The sequence below is a fragment of the Biomphalaria glabrata genome, chromosome 8 (assembly GCF_947242115.1).
Source record: "Biomphalaria glabrata chromosome 8, xgBioGlab47.1, whole genome shotgun sequence".
Classification (NCBI taxonomy): Eukaryota; Metazoa; Mollusca; class Gastropoda; family Planorbidae; genus Biomphalaria; species Biomphalaria glabrata.
Window position 1 is genome coordinate 5,839,072 of NC_074718.1, and position 23,120 is coordinate 5,862,191.

At 36.5% G+C, this 23,120-nt stretch overlaps 2 protein-coding genes across 4 annotated transcripts in view; both read left to right on the plus strand.

Moving 5' to 3' along the window:
- Positions 1 to 13,572, plus strand: part of LOC106057294 (carbonic anhydrase-related protein 10-like) — a 112,289-nt gene extending 98,717 nt beyond the window's left edge. For 2 of the 3 annotated variants that reach the window (XM_056038439.1, XM_056038440.1), the window contains exons 6-14: positions 874 to 958; positions 3,093 to 3,188; positions 4,761 to 4,827; positions 6,334 to 6,488; positions 8,136 to 8,255; positions 8,445 to 8,493; positions 9,831 to 9,931; positions 11,527 to 11,594; positions 12,599 to 13,572. In XM_056038439.1, coding sequence (XP_055894414.1) covers positions 874 to 958; positions 3,093 to 3,188; positions 4,761 to 4,827; positions 6,334 to 6,488; positions 8,136 to 8,255; positions 8,445 to 8,493; positions 9,831 to 9,877 — 619 coding nt within the window. In that variant the 3' untranslated portion in view covers positions 9,878 to 9,931; positions 11,527 to 11,594; positions 12,599 to 13,572. The remainder of the gene's footprint in view (positions 1 to 873; positions 959 to 3,092; positions 3,189 to 4,760; positions 4,828 to 6,333; positions 6,489 to 8,135; positions 8,256 to 8,444; positions 8,494 to 9,830; positions 9,932 to 11,526; positions 11,595 to 12,598) is intronic. The other variant, XM_056038442.1, reaches the window with a different exon arrangement.
- Positions 13,573 to 15,006: 1,434 nt separating this feature from the next.
- Positions 15,007 to 21,274, plus strand: LOC129927788 (uncharacterized). The gene is made up of 2 exons (XM_056039001.1): positions 15,007 to 15,446; positions 16,564 to 21,274. The coding sequence occupies exons 1-2, from the start codon at positions 15,234 to 15,236 to the stop codon at positions 17,665 to 17,667; spliced, it is 1,317 nt and encodes a 438-aa protein (XP_055894976.1). The 5' UTR covers positions 15,007 to 15,233; the 3' UTR covers positions 17,668 to 21,274.
- The last annotated feature ends 1,846 nt before the right edge of the window (positions 21,275 to 23,120 follow it).

A 23,120-nucleotide genomic window follows, 5' to 3' on the forward strand; every position in this document is an offset into this window, starting at 1 on the left:
ACCTTCTGAAGACTGGGATTTTTAATTACGGGATCCTTGGGCGCCTCTGATGGGTACCTGACATTATTTGGAGAATAATTTTGGTAAATTTGGTGGTTGGTCGTTGTGCTGGCCACACGACACCCTCGTTAACCGTAGACCACAGAAACAGATGACCTTTACATCATCTGCCCTCTAGACCACAAGGTCTGAAAGGGGAACATCATTGTTCAGACTAGCCCATTCCTTCCGAATCATGGCCAAGGATGCCTATACTGAACTCTCTTCCCAACAATAAAACGGCAATGCGGCACTGAAAGACGCGCTGTTAGGTCATTTTGAACTAACCACTGAATCGTATCAAAAGTTTTGGGATCCCGCCTCTGCGACAGCCTGGACAGATACTCAATAATGACCCTATTTAAGTCAACATACAGTCAAGAAATTTCTTTAAAAAATGGATATAATTAAATCCTCTTTTATCTGCATGCTTATTTAGACATGATAGAAATGAATTAGGTAGGAGAATAAGAATTGAGATCGTGAACGTTGGATATTGCAAAATATGTAGGTCACAGATGGGTCTTAGTATCCACTTTAATAAAAAAAAAATTTCGTCCTTTTAATGTTTGAATAGAAGACAATGCCTTATTAGGACACCAACCTCTGAAAACACAGGACAAAATAATAAACCGAGATTCTTGGGGTCTGGGTAATCTATGGAGAAATTATTCCTACTTTTATAATTCCCTAACACATGTATTGTAACAATTTTTTTTTTACGATTTTAAACAATATACAGTGACTAGTTTTAGGACAAGGTCGTGATGTTAAATTCCTAATCGATAGACCCCAATGTTAGAAAAACTTTCCTTGACATTTTTTTTTCAACAGGGTGTCCCAGATGACCATCCATTTCAGCCACTCAGACCAGGACGGCTCCGAGCACACAATAGATGGGCGTGGCTTTAGTGCTGAGGTCAGTCAAACATTGCTTATTGTGTTATCCAAAATGTGTTTACGTTAGACGATGTCTAAATTGATAGTGAAACAGTGAATCAGTCAGTGTCTATGTAATCAGTCAGTGTCTATGTAATCAGTCAAACAGTGTCTATGTAATCAGTCAGTGTCTATGTAATAAGCCAGTGTCTATGTAATCAGTCAAACAGTGTCTATGTAATCAATGAAACAGTGTGTATGTAATCAGTCAACTATTGTCTATGTAATCAGTGAAACAGTGTCTATGCAATCAGTCAAACAGTGTCTATGTAATCAGTGAAGCAGTGTCTATGTATTCAGTCAAACAGTGTCTGTGTAATCAGTCAAACAGTGTCTATGTAATCAGTCAAACAGTGTCTATGTAATCAGTCAAACAGTGTCTATGTAATCAATGAAACATTGTCTATGTAATCAATGAAACATTGTCTATGTATTCAGTGAAACAGTGTCTATGTATTCAGTGAAACAGTGTCTATGTATTCAGTCAAACAGTGTCTATGTATTCAGTGAAACAGTGTCTATGTATTCAGTGAAACAGTGTTATCATTTTGTTCACCATGCTATGATACAACTACAATAAAATGTCTACAAATTGAGTTCGTGTATCATGTATGCAACGTTCTCAGAAAAAAAAAACCCATTCGTGATGAAACAAAGTATTAATGGCAGTTTCTAGTTAGAGATGTAAGATGACAGCGAGATGAAAGCCTGGTCATTGTTTATGGTCGGAACGATGTCGCCCACACAGCAGTTCCCCCCTCTCCGCGCAGCTGACGTGACCAAAGGAACGGAATATCCAATACAGTTTGAGATCAGTAGCGCCCCAGGCTCTGCCAGGCTGTAGCTCGGTGTGCCACAGTCTGCCTAAGGGTCACCAGCTCCTGATTTTTCCTCAGGGTTGTCTCCCGAAGCCTTTCCCGTGTTTGGGTATAGCCGCAAGGCAGCAGAGGTTTGAATTCAGAGTTTTCCTTCTCCTATTACCAATAAAATGCTTCCAATAGCATGCGTCTCAAATAGCCTCTGACAACCAGTCCAACTCCTGGCCTTCACGTGTGGTTCAGTTACTGAGCCTGGCGGAACCGTTACCACAGACGGAAGTAGGGGCAAAGGCGAGCAACTGGCGCCTAAACCAGTAAGCTTCGGGCAGGAGGGGCTCGTTAGTCTTAGTCGCCTAGTTAGAGAGTGAACTTATAAATTAACATCTGTCTTTGGCTGTATCTTACAAGTGGTGTCAGCATTTTGTTTAGTCAATCAGCTATAGGCCGAGATCACCTAAAATTAAGAATGAAGTGAATTGTTCGTAAAAATAAGCACATAAGAATGAGTTAATTTAATTAAATGACTTGGATAGGGTTAAAAAAAGAACGATGCGATCGAATGCGTTTCCAGAACAGCCGTAAACATAAGTCAGTATGTAATAAAACAAACATAAATCAATATGTGGTATACCCGAGTTGGACATAGATGAAAATGTGTAACAAAACAGACATAGACTAAGGTAACAAAACAGACATAGACTAAGGTAACAAAACAGACATAGACTCAGGTAACAAAACAGACATAGACTCTCTCTCTCTCTCTAAACAGCAAGGACCAGATTCTATACAGTCATATAATTAAAATCAAGGTCTATTCACAGTTAAAATAGTAGAGGTAGTAAAAATTTAATTATTTGGTAAAAATCGAATGTAAATAGTACATGTTCACAAATTCATAAATCAGATCTTCGTAGATAGCCCCACTTCCCAGATAAAGCCCAGTACCTTCCCAGGGTCGACATTATCAAACAGTGTTTTTAAGTCAGTGGCTCTAAAATACATCTCCCTGACATCCTGGTATCTGGGGCAATCAACGAGGATATGTTCCACGGTCGGTTGACCACACATAGTAACTGTGTCACAATGCACTCATTCATAAAATTACGTATGCACCAAAGCATAAATATCAAATTTTCAATGTTTGCGTCAGAATTATTTTTTTCATGAAAACCTTTCCTTTTACTACTAATATATTTTCATCCGTTTGAGGCGACCACACAGTTTGATCGCTCTAGTGTGAAGCTAACTTAACGAAGTGACAATAGCAGTGTACCCTCTTAGTAACTCTGTTTCCAGATTCAGATCTACGCCTACAACTCTGACCTGTACACCAACATGTCCAAAGCGATGACGTCACCTAGGGGTATCCTCTGCCTGGCAGTGCTGGTCAAAGTAAGACCTTTATTACTTGTAAGTCAACCGAGGCCCATCGTTATAGCAGGCCTCAACACTGACCTGCGACGTCATACAGACCTATGACGTGGCGAGCTATGGGCCTGCACTGCCCGGGCCTTCTATGACGATTGGTCTCGAGTTAACCCGGATGTATGGTGCATTATTATAATTATAAAGAATGTATACATCGTTTAAAAATAGTCGGAAACAATTTAGAGACGAGAGTTTTACTCTCAGACCCAGACGATCCGAGCTTTGATTGTGTGTACAACTTGGTGTAAATACTCTCAGACCCAGACGATCCGAGGTTTGATTGTGTGTACAACTTGGTGTAAATACTCTCAGACCCAGACGATCCGAGCTTTGATTGTGTGTACAACTTGGTGTAAATACTCTCAGACCCAAACAATCCGAGCTTTGATTGTGTGTACAACTTGGTGTAAATACTCTCAGACCCAAACAATCCGAGCTTTGATTGTGTGTACAACTTGGTGTAAATACTTGAGGCTGTAGTATCTCTTAGAGTTGAAGAGTCCCTGTCATCATTTAATTATCATAAACGTTTCTGATCAAAAAGAATCCTTTTTATTTGGAAAAAGTGTTTTTTTTAAGAAGTAGTAATTCGGTGCAATTGTAGTGCCCAAAAATATTTAGCCATGTAAATGAATTAAATGAACATTGGCTTCTTTTATTGATGAAACATAAAATCATTAAAGAGTTGATGGTTTTTAATTGTTTTGAAAAAACATTGTCTGTGATTCTTTTTATAAAGTGTAATGTTGTATGTTCACAAATCCATATTATGTTATCTTATGAAATACAGACGTTACTTCAAAAAAAATATATTTGGTCCTACGCGTATCACTAGGTCAATCTAGCCATGCATGTTAATCAATGACTTAAATTCTGCTAAGTCATTGGTTTTTTTTTTGTTTTTTTTTTTTTGGGGGGGGGGGCTGACTCAGGCAACCCATTTTTTGCTTTAATAGCACTTGGGAAGAAGGAGCATTTGTACAAATTTGTCCTAGCATATGGAACAAGGAAGGATCGAACCTTATATTTGTGCCTTTCTGAGTATCTTATCAGATCTTTGTTTTGTATTAGAAGATCATAGTTCAGTGTCTTATGTATTTGATTTTTTTTACATTATAGTGGCTTTAGTCTTCTGTCCTGAAGTGTCTCTAAATTTAGTGATTTTACTAAAGGCGTTACTCTTGTCAAATGTGAATATTCGTTTTTATATGGATCTCACTGCTCTATTTAGTGTCTGTTCTAGGCTCTTAATGTTTTCTTGAGTTGAGGGGTCCCAAACAGAGGATGCATATTCTATTATTGGCCTAACCAAGGTTAAATAACATTTTAGTTTTACATTCTTTTTTTTAATTTGAAGACATTTCTATTCATTAACCTTAATGCTTTGCTTGATGTTTTAATAATGTCATCACTTTGGGGATTCCATGTGAGTAAATGGTAAAGTGGGTATATCTCGTAAATGAATATTAGTATTTCTGACAAGTATAATGACTTCCTGAATGTGAATGACCGCCTAGAATTACGATGACTCCACAGGTGGGCCAGGAGCTTCATCATCACTTTGAGAGAATCCACAGAGTCATTAACGACACTCTATATAAAGGTGAGGACCTCTGCTCTCTCATAGAGTCACGTGATATCCTGTTTACATTTAGTGTATATACATGATTTTATTTCTTTTATGAATCGTGGGAAAAAAATCGTAATAATAGCCATTAATAACAGAGACCACAACTTTGTGTTGTCTCTAAAAAAGCCTGTTGATTAAACAGTGACTTGTACCATTTCAACCTGTTTTACGTAAATAATTTCAGTCTCATCGCTATCAGTTTTTTCTCTGGAATGTTCTTTGAGGTGTAATAATGGCCAGGTGTTCCGACTCCATTAACTTTCATCGTTATATCTCCCCTAGCAAAACGTTTTGGCCCACGGATAGAGAAATAGTCTCTCTGGAACTGACCACATGTCAAAAATCTATTTTCAATGTACTTTAACTCGAATTTGATTGCTATTTTAAAAATACATATGTATCTAAAGAATTAATCAATTGACAGGTTTCTTTTTACAAAGCTTATATTAATTAACTCCGTATGTCTGTCTGTCTGGATTCTTTACACTTTTTTTTTCATACTTGACATTCCAAATCAAGTTGAAATTTTGCACAATTATTTATTGTCGATGACAGCACGTGAATCAACTTTAAAAAAACTATTAATTATTCAATTGCTTTCAATTAATTTAATTTTGTTTCATATAAAAAAGGGGAAATAAAATTGCAAATTTGAGAAGTCTGGTATTCATGTTTTTATTTTTTATTTTTTCTGTATTCATTATAAGCTTTGTTTTTAATTTTTTTTTAATATTTACCCGTTTTCAAATGGGCTCCTACTGTGCACACTATCAATGGTCAATTACTTTCAATGACCACTAGTTACTATCTCCTCTTATTTGCTGTGACTTTTTTTCAACAATGTCTACTTTGTGTCAGCGTCTTGTTTTTGATGTTGCACATTATCCCTGTGGAGGCGAGGTGGCTGGTTGGTAAACTGATTGGCTTCCAAACCGGACGTCCCGAATGCTGGTGAAGACTGGGATTCTTTTAAATTTCGGGATCTTTAGGGCACCCAGCTCCAATACGAACCTGACATTAGTTGTGGAAAAGTAATGGCGGTTGGTCGTTGTGCCGGCCACATGACACCGTCTTTGACAGTGGGTCCACAGAAACGGGTGGCCTTTACATCAGTTACCTTATAGGTCTGAAATGGGAACTTTACTTCATTATCATCATTCCTTTTGGGTTCCTCATGGAACATAGGGCCTCGACAACAACACGCCACTCTCCACAGTCTCTTGCTAGTTTTTTTATGGCTTCCCAGCTCTTCCCGGTCCTCTCGGCTTCTTCTAGTACACTGCGACGCCATGTTCTTTTTGGTCTTCCTCTGCGTCTTGTTCCCTGTGTGTTCCACTCTAATGCCTGCCTAGCTCTGTTGCTGTTATCTTTTCTAGGGGTGTGACCAATCCATCTCCACTTCCTCTCTTAAAAACTTTACTTGCATGTACATAATCCTCGTGGATGTTTTTCATCTGTACTAAACTTTGACTTGGTCAGGAGACAGGCTGGTCATCCCTTACTTCAACCTGCGCGCCTTACTGCCCGATACAAAGCACTACATGACGTACGAAGGGTCACTCACCAACCCAGCGTGTTTTGAGACGGTCACGTGGGTCATCTACAACCGCCCAATCTACATCAGCCAACAGCAGGTCAGTTTAAACAAAATACTAACAAGCTAGAAATTAACAATATTCAACGCCAGATTTTAAGTAAGTGGAGCCTCATGGAAGTAAGCTACTTAGTAGAGGTTCCTGAACTATTTTAACTCTTTCTCTCCGTAATTATTTACCACATTCTGATGGAATCAACGTTTGTATCGTCGGTTAGGAGAGAAAGAGTTAATCAATTGATTGCTATCGTGTAATTAACGCTAAAGAAATGACGCAATAGAGCGTTTGGTTTATACATTTAATCCTTTTATTTTCTTTTTGTTGTCATATTTCATTAACATATTATTTTTTTAGTTTTTGTGGAGACCCTCCAACGTGATTATAATAGCTGCCTGGTTTTTAGTTATTTTGACTGGAATTTCAATGGGATTGAGATTATTTTTATTTATAGCTTTTATATAGCGCTACTTTCATGCTCATAGCATGCTCAGAGCGCTTTTGGTCCAATCTCATTTGTGGACCAGTGGGAGGGGGAGGGGGTATCTAGGAGTTGGTTTTCGCTCAGTAAACACTACTCTGCCCGAGTCGAACCTCGAGACCCCTTCTAGGTAGCCAAGCCAAGCCAAGTTCAAGCGCACTTGGCCTCTCGACCACGCTTACCACGCTTTATGCTAACAGAATGACCCTAGGCGTTACGTAGAAAGACCGCATCTCAAACGAAGAGATGAGAGACAGAATTAGTTTAGTGATTGGATCCTACGATCAGGGCCGGCCTTAAGCCACTGCAACCTATGCGACCGCAGTGGGCCCGCACTTTCATAGGCCCCGCGCTTATTGTAGGTGTAAACTATTAAATTAAATCTTATATATAATAACGGGGTTTCCAAGTCCTCTTAGAAATCTCCTGAAATTGCAAAATATACACGAAAAAGTCTTGGAAATCTCCTGAAAAATTTCAGGAAAACTCATAATTAATATACTTAATTATTAATGTATTACTTTAATGAAAGCTTATTGCAAAGACGAGTGTATTTTCTTATACAAAATATCCTTATCGCTACCCAGAGTAGGCCCCGCGCAATCCGTTTCGCATAGGGCCCCGCAATTGTTAGGAGCGGCCCTGCCTACGATGACCTGCTAACTAACTAAAACTCTATGGCCATATTACAAGGTCCTCAGGGCTCGCAAACATCTTCCTCCAATCTTTTTCTTAAGTTTGGGGCTTTGAATTTAACAAGTTGAAAGCCTGGGCGTTAGCTAATATAGATCTTTTTTATATAAAGTCGACAAATTAGGATGCTTCAGACAGAATAGAGGGCGAAAGAGTCTTACCCTTATTATTGAACGCTGGGATAATAAGAGTTCCATCTATGGGAAACGTGGTCGAGAGGCTAAGTACGCTTGAACTTGGCTTGGCTTGGCTACCTATGAAGGGGGCTCAAGGTTCGACACCCGACTCAAGCTGAGTTGTGTTTCATAGGCAGCACGGAAAAACCTTCTCCCAGGTACCCCCCTCCCACTGGTCCACAGACGAGATTGGACCATAGAGCTCTGAGCATGCTATAAGCATGAAAGTAGCGCTATATAAAAGTTATATTTATTATTATCTAATTTCATAGTTGGTTCTATTGTTTAGAACAATCCACTTTCATTGTTGTAAATATCAACAGTTGTTCTCTCCAACAGATCACAGGGTTGAGGCGCCTAAAACAAGACACAGTTTCCAATCCGGTCCTGCTGATGGCTGGCAACATACGGCCCTTGCAACCATTGTACCAAAGAACCATCAGGGCGAACATTAACTTTGTGAGTTGAACGAGTGCGTGGGTGGAAAGAAAAAAAAATGAATTAGTCATTAATAGTCAATACATGTAAAGCTATGTGTCATTAATACGAGTTAGAATTCAGACACTAGCGCGCGCAAAGAGAGAGAGACAGAGAAGGGGGGGGGGAAGTCTTTTAATATATACATCACATAAAGAATTTTTTTTTCAGGTTGAAAGGTCATGCAGTATGGAGAGAGATATGAACTACATAGGTACAAGTAATAACCTCTTTTAATCTAATATAAAGCAGTTGAGAGTCTAATTTAGCACATTTTTATTTAAAATGCCAACTGGAAGCACAGTTTTAGCAGAATTTTCATCATTCTATAAACTGATATGTATACATTTGATAATATAGCTAACATGGCCGGATTTATAATAGGCAACACAAGCTTTAGCTTCGTAGTAGCCTCAATGAGTATTTTAAACTTACATATAAAATCTGGACTTATAAAGGTCGCCAAAAGAGACCCATGCTTCAAATAACTTTGGGCCTTGTCAGGTCTATGTATAGCTCTTCTTTCGTGGTCGAAGCTAAGCACATTTCTCATTTCTTACAAGCTCGAAGGTAGAGCCCAATCCTCGCTTTGGAAAGCCGGCCACAGAAATGGTATGGATAAGTTGGGTCGACTGCAGATGAGCCTGCTAAACACGCACCGGCAGCCAATGTTGGGCCAATGTCATTTGCATCTACAGAATCCTCGGGCCTGTACGAGATACAGTTTACATGTGGCTACCATGACTGATCTCCACATCTCACTCAACTGCATGCAATCTCTACATACGAACCCCTAACCCGACGTTGATTTGGTCGAATACGTGCTGTCGTATTACTCTCAGGGCCGGATTTAAAGGAGGGCAGGCTGCGCTACAGCCAAGTAAAACCACAAAAAAGGGGGCCCCCACAAAAGGAATAAAAAATATATCTGAATTTCCACGGTTCAGAAACTTTTAACTTTTTTTATAACATTTTTTATTCGCATTGTTTTCGTGATTAAAAAGTGTAGGCTTGTAGCATGCTCGAATAAGTCAATACAGCTCCGGATTTACGACAGTGCAACTACCAATGGCTTTACCCTCCATAAACTAAAAAAAAATAATTTTAAACTAAAATATGCATATTAAATATTTTTTTAGAAAAGGAAAGTTAGATTAAATATAGAAGAACTATATTTGTTTCGTCTAAAATATAGCAAGTTTTTATATATAAGTATTTTCCTTCTTAAAGTGGATCTTTATTAAAGCTTTCGAAAAATTGTAGGAGCCTCCCCATACTTAAATCCGGCCCTGATTACACCCTTGACCAAATAGGCATCGATACAAACTGGTTGGACAGACATTGTCCCTATTCAGTGAGTGTTTGTAAAACGTGAGGGTTCCCTTCAAACTGGTTTCATTTACACCACGAATTGACTAGAACAGATCGAAACATATATATATATATATATATATATATATATATTATTTTATACATTTGCAATGTGTATATGGTTTAATAAAGATAAATTATATGCAGAGCAATATGTTGACATTGTTCTTTATTTTCTCTTTACAGTCAATTCTGACCATTTCCATGACTCGCGACATTATTCTGTTCCGTGAAGAGTTACCTTACTTTTGAAAAGGTTCGACAACTAGGACATCATTTTTCGAAAGGTAATACATGATATTTATTGCCCTTGGAGAGTATCTAAGAATAATGTAATTTCAAAGATAAGCGAATGTTTTTTAAAAAAAAAGGGTAAAATAGAAAAATGGACTGTCGTTTGGACTTGTCGATGGTTCCGGGTTCATACCCTGCCCGCTGCCATTCCCCGTCGTCCTGCAGGAGGTTCCGACAGCTGCCTAAAGACAGCACGGAAAACCAACTCCTAGATACCCCCTCCTCCCCACTTGTCCATAAATGAGATTGGACCAAAAGCGCTCTGAGCATGCTATAAGCATATAAAAGCTATAATAATAACGTAGTCTGCACATTTGTACTCTTTTAAGACAACAAAAATGATATGAACATAAAGGACAATCTTATCTTATCTTATAAAATACAGACGTTACTTCAAAAAAAGAAGATGATTACGTCCTACGTGTGTTCCTAGGTCAGTCATGCATGTTAATCAAATGACTTAAATCCTGGCTTATACATTTAAATTCAGTTTTTTTTTTCTAAGAAAAAAGTAATTCGGTGCAATTGTAGTGCCCAGTGATATTTAGCCATTTAAATGAATTAAATGAACATTAGCTTCTTGTATTGATGAAACATACGATCATTAATGAGTTGTTTTTTTTTTTTTTTTTTTTTTTGTTTTTTTGTTTTTTTATTGTTTTGAAAATTCTTGTCTGTTTCTTTGTATAAAGTGTAATGTTTAAATTTCACATATCCATATGTTTTTATCCTATAAAATATAGACGTTACTTTAAAAAAAGGATGATTACGTCCTACGCGTATCCTTAGGTCAATCTAGGCATGCATTTTAATCAATGACTTAAATTCTGCCAAGTCATTAGTCTTCCTGACTGGCTGGGCAACCCATTCCATGCTCTAATAGCGCTATGGAAGAAGGAGTATTTGTACAAATTTGTCCTAGCTTATGGGATGAGAAGTGTGTATTTCTCTTTGTGTTTTTCAGAGTATTTTAGTAAATTTTGTTTTTGTATTTGAAGATTATGGTTCAGTGTTTCATGCATAATTTCTACTTTACTTTTGAGTCATCTGTCCTGAAGGCTTTCTAAATTTACTAACGGTGTCAATTGAATCAAATGAGAATACTCGTTTAGTATGAATCTCACTGCTCTATTTTGTGTCTGCTCCAGTGTCTTAATGTTTTCTTGAGTTGAATCTTAATGTAGGAATGGGAGATTTTTATAATAGGACACTGACTTTGATGGTCACCGAGAAGTACTTACATTATTAAAGAAATTGAATTTTAAAGTTTCTCATGAATGTCTTCAAATATCGCTGGCAAAGAGGAAAGCAGCTGGCAGCCTCTAAAAGACGAGAGCTCAAAAAAAAGGGTCCTTGCCGAAGACATGCGCAGAAGAGAAAAAGAAAAACTTGAGTAGACCCATCGCGGACAACGGTTTTGTCTGCATTAGATGTGACAAAATATGCAGGTCACATCTGGATCGGCCTAGTGTATTATTATGTAATGAAGTCTGACTCTATAACAAAGACTTTGTCTTATTATTTTATTATTATTTTTAGTAGTTGTAGTTGTGGTAGTAATATATTTGCATATTATTGTTCTCCTTAGGCCTCACTGAAACATCAACCAAAACTAGAAGTTTGAGGACCTGAACAAGTTACAGGCTAGACTCAAAGGTAACACATGACAATGTAAATATTTAGGTAAAGACACATAGTATTAACTCCTCATTGCCTGTCAGATAGATCGTGAATAAAATGATTGTCAAGCTGGAACGAGATCTCACAAGTTCCCCTTTAAAGCGCTACACGAGCCTGGATGTCTAGTTGAAGACGCTGTTCTGAAGTGCACAGACAGCATTTTGAGCCTCTATGAGTGTAATATAACAGATGCCTTTAAAAAGAAAATTCTAATAGTTATTGTTTGATATATGAAATATTAGTTTGACAAATTTTCAGCTTTTCTAGCGACTACCCGTGTAGTATTCTCGAAATTCGATTAAGCTTCCACCATTTTAAGATGCTAAATTGTGTACATAATTATTTTAACGTGCTTTGGTTGTGTAACAGCCCAGACTACCATAGTGCATGTAGGTCTTTTTTATCACGTTATCTCTGCAATATTTTAAATTTTAATATCACTTCCTGGTATGGCAATCTGAATATTAAAAAAAAAATTAACTTCATAGAATTCTAATTGCTGCTGGTAAGGTCATTAGCAAAAAAAAAAAAAAAAACAACAACAACAACATTTGGGCAACTGTTTGAGATAAACATTCCTAAGAAAGATTTTGAACATGAAAAACCTGGGTCAGGGTTTTGTGATTTTACCATCTCAAGAGAGATACAAAGACAAACAGACACAAACACTCTTTTGTTCCCTTGGCAATTATATCATTAATTGGGAACTAGCTGATATAAACGTCTTGCGTGTAATCTACGAGAGAGTCAGGCGTGAATGTATAGTTTGGTTTTCTAAAGTCATATTGTTTTGTTTGATGTAATGCACTCATTGCGAAATAAATTTACTTATGACTAATAAAGATTATTTGTATTAGTGGTAGTAACGGTAGAAATATGGTGTGTATTGTGTGTTTAGATTTATCAATAATTTATTGTGCATGAATTAGGTATGTACGTCTCGTAATTTTTGTTTTAATTTCTGTTCTTTATATTTTTAGTGCGTTGCCTTGTCCACAAGTTGCAAGAAGTCTCAACTGTCTTGAAATGTCTCTTGGAGCAAGCACGCACTCAACGAGACAGCAAGCTAAACAACGTAGGTGTCCCACTCTTTCTTCTTGATTCTGATGCTGGTACAGTGATTCAAGGGAAAGAACCATAGCGGCATAAATCTAGACCCTGGAGTTATTTCGACTGCTAATTTTTACTTTCAAATCGTTTATAATAATGTTTATTATTAATTCAATGTCTCCATTCTCTCGCTTTCTCTCTCTCTCTCTCGCTTTCTTTCTCTCTCTCTCTCTTTCTCTCTCTCCTCTCTCACTCTTTCTCTCTCCTCTATATCTCCCTCCCCCTCTCTCTCTCGGTATTATAAAAAATACAACAAAAAAATAAAATTTTAAAAGGTAACTTTTTTTTTTATTTCCAAAAACAAAATTAGCAGATGGAAATGTAAAAATTAAAAAAATTAAATCAGCAAGTGATACCTATTAATGGCGTGATACAGAGCGGGCGTGAACATTTAGCCCCCTCCAAAGTTTACCTAAATGGCCAGGTCTAGGCTTTCTTTTGAAGTCACGTCGGTAATTTATAAGATAAGATATAGACAGCATTGATATTTTGAACTCTCAAGCGATAGTCATTTTACGTTTTAAGATTGTAGTTAGAATGTTTGGCCACTATGGACATTCATGATTGAATGTGAGATGTGTGACTAGTTTCAATCAATGTGTTCGATGCTATATTATTGGTGCTATCTTTCAACAATGTTCAACTCATCAACATTCGCCTCTTTCTTTCTATTTTATTTCACATACAAATGTACTGCTTAAAAACACAACATGTGGGAACATAGGCTCTGTATAAATATAGTCTAACTTAGGACATACAATGGTTTTTAAAATTGTTGATTTGTTATGTAAACTTTAACATATTCATTCATTTCAATGTCTCAATACGCACAATAAATAATTACAATAAATAGCTAAATCTTTGTTTTTATCTCATTAAATACATTTGTATGTTTTGGACTTGTTGACATAGTAACACAAATCTGTGTCCGTTGCTATTCAGTTTTATTAAAAATAAATTTTGTATTTATTCGTGAAATTGTATGACACATAATTATAGCCGATGAAAAAAAAAAGACATCTGCATGAGAAACTTCAGTTTGTTGAGTTGTCTTTCTTTGGGGGACAAGCTACATGTATAAATAAGATACAGTACGTAATCCTACGTCAGCACACATCCGGTCTCCGATGCATTATCAAACTTTATCTACATATATTATACACATATAGTATGACATACCATTTGTGGGCCGGGTTATATGGAAAATGCCCGAGCCGATTTTGATACCGAGTCCGGCCCTGGGGACACCATCTTCAAAAATAAATATTTATTAAAGGCTGTTTATAATACACAGACATAAAGAAGCACCTAAATAAGCTACACTTGCTTCTTGTAGGATAAACGTTTATCAAAGATGCAAGAAAGTTTCTTGAACTGGTATTGCTGCTTACACACCGAAAAATGTAAGCTACTTGTATTAAAGGTTTCGCTTACACACTGAGACATGTATGCTACTTATATTGAATTATTGCTTACACACTAAAGCATTTATGTCACATGTACTGCTATTATTGCTTACACACTAAAACATGTATGCTACTTATTATGATGTTTTTGCATACACACTAGAACAAGTAAGCTACTTGTAATGACATTTTTGCTTACACACTAAAACATGTAAGCTACTTGTTTGTAAAATGTTTTACATGTTTCGGATGTTCCTTCAGAGTTGAAGATAGTTTACTTCCTAGTCCAAACCTCCTGCAGGACGACGGGGGATGGGAGCGGCCAGGGTTTGAACCCGGGACCATCGATAAATCTGAACGACAGTCCAGCGTGCAAACCGCACGAACAGGCAGCCATCCCAAGTTGTAATGACATTTTCTTTTACACACTTAAACATGTAAGCTACTTGTATCAAATTTTCGCTTACACACTAAAAAAAAATATATGCTACTTGTATTGAAATTGTTGCTTACACACTAAGACATGTAAGCTACTTGTAATGAGATTTTTTTGCTTACACGCTAGAACAACATTCAATATGCTCCACTTTGACATTTCTATAACCCTGTTAGTCAATCACATTTTTTGAGGTGGAAGAATATTGAGCTGTGTCTGCGTCATTTTTTTTACTGTTTTAATCTTTGGTAATCATGTAGGTCAGTGCCCCAGTTTAACAGCATCCATCTTTCCCCCCAAGGATCAGACTTAGTCATGGAACGAACGCAAACGGAAAATTGATTGGGGGAATCCCCTTTTTATTTTTTCCGGGAAAAAAAATCAATTTGACCGTGTTATTTTTACTTTTTTTTTTTAAACTAAGTGATTTGAGAAATTAAAACAACTGTTCTATACAAGATAAAAAAAATGTTATATCTATGAAATGTAATTGACGAATGGCCGGGTTTCGAACATATTAGATGAACCAAGCTTGAACATTGCAAATACCTCCACGTCATTCTTATATAGAATCGGAAATATCCGTTGACTTAGGTAACAAGATCTAGAATCTAGGGTGAAGATCTAGCTGAATGGTGGACTTTACGAACTAAAGATTTCAGAATGGATTTATATCTAGAAGAATGTATAGACCTGTCTAGATTTATTATTGAACCAGTGGCACAAATCTATGATTACTCTTGCTTGCTTTTAAAACTATATCTTCAAGTCATCCAGTTTGTCATCGTAATATATTTCTGTCACCTCATAGCAGTGTCTTTGTTTACATTGGGGAAAAATGCACTTAGATATGTGCCAGATTTTTCATTCATCGCTGTAAGTTGTTGTTTTTTCTCAAAATCACATTATTTTTGTTTAGTTACTCCGTTCTCATTATGATGTTTAATCATCTACATTGAAATAAATGTTGTAATATTTAGATCGAGATCTGTACGGCAATGTCGGCTTCGCTCCACTCTGAATGTTACGATGTTAAAAATAGCCTTGCGTAAAACTAAAACACAAACAGAGGCGATGAAAAGGTCAATTTTAAATGACCAAAACAAAGTATGGCTAAGATTACGACAACAATAAAGAATACGAAAAGACTTAAGATTATGGCGTTCTGAGAATCTAGAAGCTTAGCTCTTAGTTACTTTTAATTCCTAACCTGGGTTAAAGATCGGGAAAGAATTAGGACTGGTGATAAAATTGATTCGAAAATAACATGCAACAACAAAAAAAAAACTGATTTTTTTTTTTGTTAAGCCATTGCAAATGCATTTATTTTTTTAAATCTTGCTTATGAATTATGTAGACAGTCCTTTAAAATCAGCAGTTGTTGGGTTTTTCTTGCTAAGTTTTATTTTTGTTGTTGTTGTTTTTTATTTGAAAACGAGGTCAGAAAAAAAAAGTATGGTGTGATTGTAAAACGAGGCTACTATAGGGTGGTGTGATGTGCTTTGACCTAGATCTACGATTATAGCCTTGGATTTAAACAAAAAATATATGGCGGAAGACAATTAAAAAAAAAATTTAAAAAAAATAGGTCGGGGGGGGGGAGCTGAAGAAAAGATGGGTAGTGATTTTAACAGACCGTTATATTTACGTTCAATAATTTAAATATTGATCAATATCTGTGGGCTAGTAAAAGAAACATTTACAAGATGAAGAAGTGTTTGTTTTTTTAAAAAAGCCCTTTTCATGATTACAAGCCCTCATGCTAAACTTTTCTAGTTATGCTAATGACTTATACTGCCCCAAGTAATACAGATGGATGATAATAATGATTGGATCGACATTATTGGTATAATGTCGACATCTAATCTAGGAATTAGTTATTTACTTTAACTAACACTTGTGTATATGATTTACCATTTATCCGCCAACTCGTTACAAGTTTTAATTAGGCTAATAAAATTTTTGTTTTCTTTTCTTTTTTTTTAAATTTCAGTCGCATAAACAATATCAGCTGAGAAATGAAGAAATTCAAGATGGCATCAATAATCTCGTCTGCCTCCAGGATTCGAATACGGTGTGCACGAAAAATCTAAACCACCAAAATTTTATCCCGATGAAAAATTTCAGAATGGCCGACCTGCCAAAAGGTTTTCAGACCATTGATCTGTACAACTCCATTGTTAATTTTAGCAAGCTAGTGGTCAAGATAGTGGTGGCAAGTTTCAGTAAAGACAGATGCCCAGGTCTCAACCTCATGGATTATGACCTCGACCCTAACGACAGGGGAATGAATGGCAGTGGACATTTCTGGGATATTTCAAAATGTAGGTGGCACGAGTCGCCATGTCCTTGTAGCGCGTGCAGAGCAGATGGGACTCGGAGTCAAGGTTGGGGAGAGCTGCATGTCTTTACGGCTAATCACGTGGTTTGCAACAACGAGGAGGCGTGGCAAACGAAAATCTACTATGGTTATGACGGTAACTGTCAATACTCTCCAGAAATTCTGGTGGGTTACCAGGTGGTGCAGAGTAGCGAGAAAGACGACACTTGCGAACTGGTAGTCATCACGCACGACAGAGTTTTCTTGGATAAGGTCAAGTCGCAGATTGACACTTGCATGAAAACCAGCCGCGCCATTTCAGACCTTGAGATGGTGACCCTGCTTCAAAAGGGCAAATACCTGACCATTATTATCTCCCATCCTCACGGCTTCGAGAAACAGGTCAGCATCGGCTTCTCCAAGGGCCGAAGTGTCGTTCAAAATGACAGAGGCTCCACGGTAGGAGTCAAGTACTACTACGACACGCCCACTTGCCCTGGGAGCAGCGGGGCGCCCGTTTTCGTAGTGGGAAAGGAGAGGTCAACTTTGCGCTACCCACCCCACGTGTCCGGAAACGTCAAGAGGAATCGAAACTTCAGCGGCACCGGCCAGGAGCGGAATGAGCCGATAGGATTCTGGACCAACTTGAAAAACTCAGCTGTGGTTTTTATCCTTAGTAGGCCATTCTCCGTTCGTGAGAAACATTTGTTGATCATTAATGTCATTTTTGTGAAGTTGAAACGATGTGTCTATTGGATCAGGAACATATTGTTTTAGAGTCTAGACTCTCTAGCTCAGCGGTTCTCAACCTTTTAAGCTCGGCGACCCCTTTTTACAATTCCTCACTTTTGCCGCGACCCCCCACCCTCAAACACACACAGAGCAATAGAAGAATAGACAAAAACAATCCATATTTTCCAGGGTCTTAGGCGACCCCTGGCAAATCGTTAATCGACCCCAAAAGGGGTCGCGACCCACAGGTTAAGAACCCCTGCTAGCTGGATCAAGTTGTTTTTAGACATAGACTGACATTTATCATTCATTTATGCCAGAATGAATAAAGTAAAAGTTAAGTATCCATTTCGGACCTTGCGATCTGTAGGGCGGACGATGTAAAAGTCATCTGTTTCTATGGCCCACGGTTAACGAGCGTGTCATGAGGCAGGCATAAAACGACCAACTGCCTTTTACTTTTCACAATTTCTCTCAGGTTCCCTTTTGAGCTGGATGGACTCAGGAGCGTCCTAAATATCCCGAAATTCAAAATCCTAGTCTGCACCAAGATTCGAACCCGTCTCCCCTCGGTTAGGAAGCCTAGCAATTTATCCCTCAGCCACCATGCCCCTAGTCTACAATATATCTCGTATTGAAGATGTTCATACATGAAGGCCAGTACGTTAATAGCAAATTCTAGTGTGGGGGGGGGGGTGTTAAAGTTATATGATTTTTTTTCTGTACTTTTTAGCATCCCAAGAATAAATTGTCCAAGCTCTTCCGTTTATAAGTTTAATTTAGTTGGCAACTTTTATAAGCTTTCGTAACGTTATTTAACCCTTTAAACGCGTGTGGTAGTTTAGCCTCTAAACTCTAAACACTAAGATTGTAATTCCATTTTGTATGCACTCATTGTAAAAAAACAATTGCACTTAAAGGGTTAATCGATATATTTCAGCAATGAATATCATTGCGATCAGGGTCGTGCATAGGAATAAACAGACTAGGCAGCCTAGCACAGGACTCCAATAATTTATTTTTAGAGAAACAATTGCGAAACTTGGATCAAATCTCAAAAGTAGCAGGACTCTTTGTCTCTGTGTCTACTAGCCTAGTTCTAATAAGGTCTCTATTATGATGCAAGGTTTATTCGCCAATGTTTAGATCTACTTGTTAGACTGCACATAAGTTAGAAGAGCATTGTGTCTTTTGGTGAAGTGTCGAAACGAGAAGCACATTAGTGCTATTGGTGCTATCTGAAGTTAACGTATTGGCTGATTTAGTATTATTATTATAGCTTTTATATAGCGCTACTTTCATGCTTATAGCATGCTCAGAGCGCTTCGGTCCAATCTCATTTGTGGACCAGTGGGGAGGGGGAAGGGGTATCTAGGAGTTGGTTTTCCGTGCTGCCTTCAGTAAACACAACTCTGCCCGAGTCGGGTGTCGAACCTCGAGCCCCCTTCAAGCGTACTTGGCCCTCGACCACGCTTCCCACAAGTTTCCCATTTAGACATAGATACAAGACCTTTTTTTTTTCATTGCGTATTTATCTGTCTTAATTTTTTTGTTTTTCTATTGCATTTGGGGCCACCCTGTTCACTTCGCTTAGGGCCTCCAATTACATAAGGCCGGGCTTTTAATTGCGATCTAAGAATAACGATATTATCAGGTGAACTGTTTTATGCCCCAAAGTGCTGTTGTTGGCTGGGTATCACCACAAGTCAAAGAAGATAACCTATACACAGAGGAGTAGTGGGAAGAGGGGCACGATGCCCCGGGCGCCACACGCAGAGAGGCACCAAAAAATACAAATTATTGTAGATATTTTAGTTAGGTGATACATTCTGAGGTAGTTTGTATTATATCATTATTAAATTATTTTTTTTTCATTTATAAGCCTATATTTCTATGTGATGTTCATGGGAGTCGGGAGGACGCCAGAAAACTTTCTCGATCCGGACGCACGTTTCTTTAACTACGCCTCTGCCTAAGCATGTGGAATATTTAAGACTATTTTCTTCATTATAAGAATTGTAATTACTATATATATATATATAGGCCTACATTAATAGTTATTGGCATTACATTTTCATAACATGTGAGTTCCTTGTTTGAAATGAAGCTGTTAACTGCCAACAACGAGAGTTTTAACAATCTCAAGATTAATCTTTTTTTTTTTTTTTTGTTAAATGCCTACTTTAAATGTATTTTCATTTGTGAATTTAATAATTCATTTTTTTTTTTTGGTGATATTCTATCAAGCATATGTCATCACTGACCTCTATTTCATTCGTTTGTTAAATTAATCAACGTATAATCTTTTTATGCTTTTACAATTATTTCTCTTTTTACAAGAAAAAACAAATCGGTGATACTCAGTTTATGTAAATATTGACATGTATTAACGTCTTAAATTATTTCACAGGACGTCAAAAGCATTTTTTATTTCAGTGAGTGCTTTGTCTAGGTCCAGAACGTTTGAATCTTGTTATACTGTTTCCACTATCACGTGACTTCACTGAGACACACAGAAGTACAAAGCATTGCATTCATAATTTATTTTTTAACGCATCTCATATCAAACGTAACAAAATACTGGAGGTGTTCATGTATAGCAGGAAAACTATAAATAGTTCGCTTGTTGGTGTATCCGGCGTATAAAATCTAGAACTTGTTGATCAGCTATGTTTGTTTTTTTAAAGTTAGAGCCTATGATGATTGTTATGCACTGTTTAGCACTGCAGAATCATTTTTTTTAAAGCACAAACACAGACCTATATATATTATATATAGAATGGAAAAAGGAAACACATTGTTATCCGTTGATGATCAGCTCACAGACACACACACACACACACATACATATATATATATATGTATATATAGATAGATAGATATAGATATATATATATATATATATATATAGAGAGAGAGAGATAGATATATAGATATATATATATCTACAGAGAGAGAGAGAAAGAGAGATTTATGTTTTTTTTTAGCTGTAAGGGGAGTCTAAGAAAGTAATGATCTTTAGTTTTCAAAGTTTAGAAATAATGCAATCCCATTTTTGCGCATTTTAAATAGAATAGGCTATTAATCACAGAACTATATGTTTACGCAAATCTATGATATAAAGCCATTTCCTGATGGCTTCAATTGAGATACTTTTTCAAAAATACTAGATCGAAGTAATTCAAGCCTGTAGATTGTAATTATATTATGATTTTAGCTTGTGCATTTAAATAAATTGATTACCTACTACCTAGATCTTTCGAGATTATGTATCTAAAAATTGTATAATAATAATTCTGATCTGAGACGAGAGTGCTCTTATTTTCGATGTTCAGTTGTATAGGTTAGGGTTAAAAAAAAACAACTCTCCTTCTTATAACTATGTTACAAAACTACACATTGTTTCAACTTTTTAAATGTTTTTCACGACATTTTTGTGTGTAGTGTTATGAAATCTCCATGTCCAGTCTTGGTATAATATATATATATATATAGGTCTGTGATCACAAACTAATGTTCATGTCCAAACATTAGAATTTCACCTTATGACATAACTTTTTTACAGGCAAACGGAGATTCGATACGAATATCAACTCTCTGGCATTGAGATATTGTTGAAATATTGTTAAAATTAAAGGCAATTTAAGCTCAATTGTGTTTTGTTTAGTTGGCAACTATGACATTCAATTTAGGGTCCTTGACATTGCTAAATTCATTGTGAAAATCTCCAATAGTTATTTACATCATGTAGACCAGCAGATCTCAATCTTTTTAGCTCGGCGACCCATTCTTACTATTTCCCAGCATACGGCGACCCCCAACCATAAAGTATTATTCTAAATTAACTGCGATTTGGATAATAATATAATAATCGTAATCATAATGTAGATATCTGATAAGAATTGCCCAAGCTTTTTGTTTAATTGCGAAATAATATGTAATTATATTTGTCTAAAATATATTTCTGCTTGGAATTAAATTTTAAAAAATAAAATTTCTTTTATTAACTTTCTTTGTCCCAGATCCCTTTCTATGAGTTTTTCAATTCATGAAAATATTACCTTCAAAAACACGGACTTTGAAACAATGGCGAAACAATTACATATAAAGGAACTAAACTAAAGAAAGTTAATTAAACTATAACAAACTTTTTTTTTGGGGTGGGGGGAGGGGCGGAGTTGAACTAGACCTATATAGATATAATCACCCGACTGTATGCCTACGGTTCGATCTTATTCTTTTAACATTCTAGTAATATTTATCTATAATGAAATAGTATTAAGGAATATGTTTCTTACATAAACGTTAATGCACAATAAAATAAAAAGTCTAAATAAATATGTGTGCTTGTATTTTTGTCTTGAATTAAAACCTTTAGAAAATAATGGTACTCATTTTTTTTTTAAATTATATTAACTTATTATATAACGGAAAATCTTACTTAAACTGGTAAAGTTTAAAATCTCATTAAATAACATATATATATATATTTAGAATTTCAAATTTAGATCTAGTATCCAAAGAAATAGAAATGAAATCGTTGGATTTTTTAAAACATTTGACCTGTACAGCTATTTTATAGTGTAAAATACATGCTTGACTAACAATGCCGATGTGCTATTTTCTTGTCTGACCACTAAAAATACAACTAACACTATTGCATAACCGTTAAACGCGCAAGGGAAAAAAAACTGGGTGATCTTGTCATTATGGACTGCACACTCATTACACTATATAGACCTACACGTGTACGTCTATCTGGCCAGGTTGTTAAAATCAGTCGGACACACTGTCTATTTACTTTCTGGGCAGGGTGGGTGTATAACTATTTTAGTGTAAAGATATATCTACGAACATGCTTGACTAGCCACGCCAGTGTGTTATTTTCTTGTTTGACCTCTCCACAGCAAACACTATTGCATAACGCTTAATGCAGGGTAGTCTTACAGTATTATCGACTACACACGTACAGTACACTAGGCCTACATGTGGTCATGTGTATGTCTAGCTGACCAGGTTGTTAAAATCAGTTGGACACAGTCTATTTACTTAATGGTCAGAGAGGGTGTGGATTAAGATTTTTTTTCTAGAGTTGGTTACCCTAATGCTTTTATATCTATATAGGCCTAGCTGTTGATTTAGACTTAATAGATCTCAATAATAAGTCTTAAGACTATAAAAGGGTGTACTTGATGTTCCTGCAGTTAAAACAATATTGTTTGCCGCAAATGAATTGATTAAAACCACTAAATATTGACCTCACTAATCAGATTCCCTCTAGAAACAGAAATAAAACACTTCCACGTGGCTCACAAAAAAATTCGGAACAACCTCATTCATAATACTGCATAGAAGCTTTTGGCAAAAAATGTTTAACATTTTATAATACTGCTACTTTCAAGTGCAAATATTTACTCCCATAACTTCTACCAGGATCTTACTTTACCCACTAAATAGTTGTTAACTGCATCATTTCTTTTGATAATCAAAGTTATTGA